Source organism: Pecten maximus, chromosome 12, assembly GCF_902652985.1.
Source record: "Pecten maximus chromosome 12, xPecMax1.1, whole genome shotgun sequence".
NCBI lineage: Eukaryota > Metazoa > Mollusca > Bivalvia > Pectinida > Pectinidae > Pecten > Pecten maximus.
In genome coordinates, this window is record NC_047026.1 from 22,538,842 (window position 1) to 22,545,536 (window position 6,695).

At 36.2% G+C, this 6,695-nt stretch overlaps 1 protein-coding gene across 1 annotated transcript; it reads right to left on the bottom strand.

Moving 5' to 3' along the window:
• Window positions 1–3,809: 3,809 nt before the first annotated feature.
• LOC117338933 (micronuclear linker histone polyprotein-like) lies at window positions 3,810–4,667 on the bottom strand. Its single transcript, XM_033900297.1, has one exon. It carries the CDS (start codon window positions 4,665–4,667, stop codon window positions 3,810–3,812), a length of 858 nt encoding a protein of 285 aa, XP_033756188.1.
• Window positions 4,668–6,695: the final 2,028 nt, after the last annotated feature.

Here is a 6,695-nt window from a genome sequence, read left to right on the forward strand (position 1 = left end):
AAGAAACTCATATTTGTTTTTTATTTACTTTTTGATGACTTCTCAAAGTTGTGTCTATTTCTATAACCAATAATAAAAATCCATTTCATAAGCATAAGTAAGACCGTATTGCTTAAGTTTCAGGTTAGAATTATGCGATGTTTTATCGAGATGATTGGTCTGTAAAAGTCAGGCATTAGTATTTACCTCTTTAGGAAAATGACGGACAACAATGATATATTTGGTCCATATGGTAAAAGCAGGTTTATTTTCACGAAATCAGCTACAATACCGCTCTATTGTTACTGTAGTTGTCTCTTGTTAATACTATGATAATTGCATTTCCACTTAACTTAACGGATTTCACTTATTAATCGTAATTTGCATGAAAGTATTTTTATTAATGATTGCTTCACCTGAAATCAAATCACAAATCATTAGTATAAATGAATATTCATATTAAATTCATAAATGATGCACACCTTTAATGAAGCACATTGCTGTAAATCATGAATATTATTCAGTTTTTAGGAGAGTAAAATTATTTGTTCGCTCTCTGAGACAGACAGACAGACAGACAGACAGACATTATTTATTTCCTCTTCAAAAGAGAGGATTAATCCTATATTAGCTATTTGAAACAGGTATATCCGACAGAAATGCTAAATCTAATACAAGTTTTGTTACCAAAAATATTATCACACTTAAACAATTTTTTTTATCTTTTCTCTTCTTCTTCCATAACAACTTTTTTCTTCCTAATGTTTCCCTTTACAATGCCTCAATTTTGGCCTTCAGTTGAGCATTCGCCCCTGTGAGGAAGGCTTTGGGTTCTATCCCTTGGCCGAAACCAGGTGGTCTTTAAAAATGGTAGTTTCTACTCCTGCTTAGCGCTCAGCATATTAGGAGTGGGACGACTGGTTCGCCCGTTGTCAGTATAATGTGACCGGGTGGTGTGTCCTGCTTGGTGTCTTCGGCAGTTGTTCAGTTAGCTTGCACTATAAATCGGCAAAAGTTCCGGCCTATCACAAGGAGACATAACACAAACATACCCCAGCCTCCCAAAACACACATACGCACTCATCACAGGCATGCTTATCGCAAGCACGGGAGTCCGTCCTTAAAAACAAACAAAACAAAACCAAAACCGTATTTAGTTATTCCATTCATATCGATATGTATACTCAATAATACTTTAATAGGGGAGGTGTGGCTGATATTTCTGACACGAAAACTAAAGTTTTATTTCAACAATAAACCTATTAATGGTGTAATATTTCCCCATTAGTTGTTGTAAGTATTGTTTGATTAGGGTTTGCATTCAGAAGATCAACCTATAAAATTTTAAATATGCAATCTATGACATCCGTAAGAATACAAATGATATATCATGTATACATGTGGGTCGAAATTTTCGTACAAAATATCTCCAACTTAACAACTTAAAAAAATGCGTTCCAGTGGATTCAAACTAGAACATAATTTAGTGAGAAAGTAAGAAAACAACTGTTTTAAGATCAATTTATTAAAACTAAAAAAAACCATTGCAGTTTTATAGTATACAAAAATACACATACACACATACCCTCGTACACAAGAAGTATCTGTACCGAGATTTCACATTGTCTGTCATTTGGTAAAAATATCTATCGAACAATAATAATTTGGAAGAAAATATAGAAGTTTCACTCGAGTAAACATGCATAGATAATACCACTATTGTTCTTTCCATAACAATTATATATAGCCTGATGTCTCAGTGTCATCGTCACGCCTGACTGGTGTATCAGTTTACGAACAGATCAAGCGTGATATCCAAAATATAATCCTTATGTCAAGATTAATCGATATTATAGATTTTTTTATAATTATTAATTATTACTTATTAACTAAGTGTAAGTTTTCTGTATTTCCATTATTGATGGGTTTAAGTTCGTAATTTCCTTCATTTTAATATGGTGTTGATTTTCTTCTACTGTTGATTCTCAGTTATATCGGGTTAATTATATCTACACCGCTTGGTGTATTCCTAAACGACTAAATTGAGATTCCGTCAATGATTTGACTGTATTTGAATATTTCACACTAGGCCTGTTTGATAGGTTCAATTAAGTTTTACCAATTTTGTTGCAATTGATACATAATAGGATTTTAGTTCCGTTATCTTATATTAAAGGGATTTCACTTTGAAGGATTCGTTACATAATTCTCTCTCATAAAACCTTCAAATGATGGTAGACCGACAAATTACTATTTTGCATGTAATATTTAATTATAATACCCTAGTTTAGATTCATTTTGACATTCCTCTTTGTTCTGCTTTAATATTCTTTGTAGAAAGTGGTGTGTGTGTGTGTTTTTGTAAAAGCTATTAAGAGGATAACGCTATTACTAGCGTTAGTTGGAGGACACTTTCAATTTAACCGTCAGTAATACAACATTATCTTTGTTTTACTCATGTAGACCACCAGATGAAGCAATAAAACAGTTACTCGCTCTGACCAATCCATGACACATAATGAGCTCCTCTTCGTTGAAATCAATATCCCTATATACGCATTAAGTTTGATGGAAACCCAATTAAGAAAAATGGCAGCTTAAGAATAATCCTCAAAGAAAGAATCGTTCATCAAGATAAACTGACGGGTAGAAATTTCATGGTATTACTCCGAATTCCAATTAATTTTCTCGATATATCTAAAATGTCGATTAGCTGTAGAAATAACCTTAGGCGATTCCTTCAATTCGACTTTTTATGCCATTGCTCGGTTGTAGCTTGGCTTTGAGCCGCTTACAGTCTTGCAGAAGCGCACTAAAGCGCCAGACGACAGAGTAGATTAGGGATCACGCTCTCGTGAGGTTTCACAAAAAGGGGATCGCTTTGGGGAACGTGCCATTCTAGTTGGCTGCTTATTTCTTTCAACATTTTTTGTTGAAATCTATTGATGTGATTTGTAAAGTACTCATCGGGCAATTTGGCATTCGTATAACTCTCAACAGACAGCCGTGATAGTAACGATGGGAGTATATACAAAACTTCAATGGGTGACATGGCGTTCATTTTCGTTCGACTTTACTTAAATGGTTAAAACAAAGACTTTAACCGAAACAAATGACTAAACATAATATCACTACATTTTTCATCGTTATTGATGTAATTGATGGTACGAATTTGAATGTAGTTAAGTGAAATGGATATTTCCGAATGAATTACCTTTAAACTGTCTGAAAAAGAACATAGAAAATTGATCTAAGCTCTTCAGCGAGTATGATACGTTTTGCTATAGTAAATGGTTTCTCATAGACTGGGTGGATCATCAAAGAATGACACACGCCGGCAGAATACTGCGATTTATTTCTAATTTAATTTCAAATATTCAAAATGCTTCAGAGAAACTGCTAGATAATAAAGATTTAATTAAAACCCATAGCGACCATTGTTAGGATTTAAACTACTCACTGAGATGATATTCTGAGGAAGCACGCAGTGGCCAATATTGAGAGGAATTGTTGGTATGTAGACACCTCGGTTCTGCTATATCTTCACTGATATCATGCCTCTCCTTTTGCTTCAGTGTCTCCTTGGTTCCTGGTGTTGTCTTTCCTTTTCTTCCTGTTGTCGTGTCCCTTCCTGTACTTTGGTGTTTCCTCGGTTCCTGATGTTGCCTTTCCTTTCCTTCCTGTTTGTTTCTTCCCTGTTCCCTTGTCCCTTCCTGTACTTTGGTGTTTCTCGGTTCCTGATGTTGCCTTTCCTTTCTTCTTGTTTGTTTCTTCCCTGTTCCCGTGCCACTCCCTGTTCTTTGGTGTTTCCTCGGTTACTGGTGTTGTCTTTACTTTCCTTCCTGTTTGTTTTCCTCCCTGTTGTCGTGCCACTCCCTGTACTTTGGTGTTTCCTCGGTTCCTGATGTTGTCTTTCCTTTTCTTCTTGTTTGTTTTCCTCCCTGTTGTCGTGTCCCTTCCTGTACTTTGGTGTTTCCTCGGTTCCTGATGTTGTCTTTACTTTCCTTCCTGTTTGTTTTCCTCCCTGTTGTCGTGCCACTCCCTGTACTTTGGTGTTTCCTCGGTTCCTGATGTTGTCTTTCCTTTTCTTCTTGTTTGTTTTCCTCCCTGTTGTCGTGTCCCTTCCTGTACTTTGGTGTTTCCTCGGTTCCTGATGTTGTCTTTACTTTCCTTCCTGTTTGTTTTCCTCCCTGTTGTCGTGCCACTCCCTGTACTTTGGTGTTTCCTCGGTTCCTGATGTTGTCTTTCCTTTTCTTCTTGTTTGTTTCTTCCCTGTTCCCGTGCCACTCCCTGTACTTTGGTGTTTCTCGGTTCCTGATGTTGCCTTTCCTTTTCTTCTTGTTTGTTTCTTCCCTGTTCCCGTGCCACTCCCTGTTCTTTGGTGTTTCCTCGGTTACTGGTGTTGTCTTTACTTTCCTTCCTGTTTGTTTTCCTCTCTGTTGTCGTGCCACTCCCTGTACTTTGGTGTTTCCTCGGTTCCTGATGTTGCCTTTACTTTCCTTCCTGTTTGTTTTCCTCTCTGTTGTCGTGCCACTCCCTGTACTTTGGTGTTTCTCGGTTCCTGATGTTGTCTTTACTTTCCTTCCTGTTTGTTTTCCTCTCTGTTGTCGTGCCTTTCTCTGTACCTTTGTGTCTCCTCGGTTTCTTACATTCTCCTTCCTTCCCTTATTGTTTGTTTTTCGCCCCATTATCGTACTTTCCCTTTTTCTTTGGTGTCTCGTCGTTTCCTGTCGTCATCTTTTCTTTTGTTTTTGTGTCATTTCATTTCCGATTATTGGTTGACTTTATGTTTTATTGATGACTATTCAACTCTTATTTTCGTTTTCACCTGTTGCTACCCTTAAGTTGCTGTTGACGGTGTTTTTTCCCCTTTATTTTATTGTCTCTTCAGTTGACACCATTTATTTGATTTTGTGTACCTGTTTATGTTGTTGTCTCTCCATTCGTTTGTTTGTCCTCACTTCTCTTTGCCGTCTTTTTTATCGTTCTGGTGATCTGTATTTCTTCTGTGTTTCCGTGACCTTATTTGGTACTTTCTTCTGTGTTTCCGTGAACTTATTTGGTACTTTCTTCTGTGTTTCCGTGACCTTATTTGGTACTTTTTTCATTTACACGTTTTACATCAACACCGCAATATCGACGTGATACAAGCCATTCTTTATACCCATTTATATTCCAATACTAATGGTTGACACTTAAGTAAATTTCGTAAACACTATGTTTTGCTGTAAAGCTAATTGAAACTTGACGTTCTTATCGACGCCGGCACCAAAGTCAACGTCAAGCCGACGGAAGTCGCACACAGTCTCACTTCCGGTCCTTCGATGTGACAACGTAGACGCTCGGGAAACTAAAGTGCTTTTATCGTAAAGTGTAATCTAATACGTAAACAAGTGGGTTATTGCTGTCAATATATTACTGTTACATCACAGCAAATAATAGTACGTAGGATTTATCAGTGGTAACCTAAATCTCCGCTTCGGTATTTCGTACTTTCGTCCCATCTAATATACCATGCTGAAGTGAATTAGGAGAGAATGGTTTAATTTGATGGTCGTTAACCTCTGTAACAAACGATATTAATTCGAACATGTTATAGGTGACTTTCATTAGAAAATATATCGCATCACAGACACCATACCTTTTATAATAAACAACGTTACTTTAAAAAAGTTCACCTTTGACCTTTCGTCCTTGATATCGTTAGTGCCTACACGAAACTCGGTATCAACATGGATTTCTGTATGATTTCAACATGCAAACAGACAATTTGTGTTCCTACCTTTAATATTAGTTTGTGTTACACTATACAATATATCGATTTTATATCATTTGTCAGGGAAGTTTCAGGAGCAATTACTTAGTTAGAATCTATATTTTTAATATCATTTGTCCTGCTTATTGCATGCTTTGATATCCCTCTTTTTGTTCTAGTTAAAATCTTCATTTGTGCAGCGACATAAAAGTGAAGTTATTGCGTAAGTATAGCATGTTATGAGGTCGTCTTTTAGGTATTGCCTACACGTTTATCACTGACAGTAAGGCTATTTATAGCCTCGTGGCGCAACACGCGCCGATTAAGTCCGATTGACAAAGGTATTTGATAGAATTTAAATGTAATATATACGTCGACCAAGTGAACGTACCATGGTATTAAAGAACGGCGTGTTTCTGGTAATTGAAATACATGAAAAAACACACACTGTAAAACATTATACACCAAATATCTAAAGTTACCAAATACACCAATATGGTAGTGAACGGGATATTTTCAAACATCACATGCAGTTACGCCCATTCGGATGTATGCATGCAATCTAAATTAAACAATGTCTGATTAAAATGTGAATAAGAATAAAAACCTAATTCATTATGAGAATGGATGGCCTAAGTCACGACACCTCTGGCGTGACGTTCTACGGATGAGTGAATCACACGGCCATAAAAAAAAAGCACATAACAGGAACATAAGAATGTTAAAACATATAATTGTGTACACTAAAAGCGTTTAGTGTTTGTTAGGGCCTGTCAATGAAATATAAAGGTGATTGGTGACCTATGAAAGTTTCTCAATAAAAATCTCGTAATTATCATTTTCTTAGTGATTCAAAAAGTTTCATGTATTATAAGAAGAAAAGCAAAAAAATACTCTTAATTTGCGTTTCAATTTATTTCACACTCGTGTCGCATATATGATTGGGTTATTGAACTTTATT

Excerpts from the sequence above, each read along its gene's own strand:
- LOC117338933 (XM_033900297.1), bottom strand. The coding sequence starts at position 4,667 with ATGGGGCGAAAAACAAACAATAAGGGAAGGAAGGAGAATGTAAGAAAC.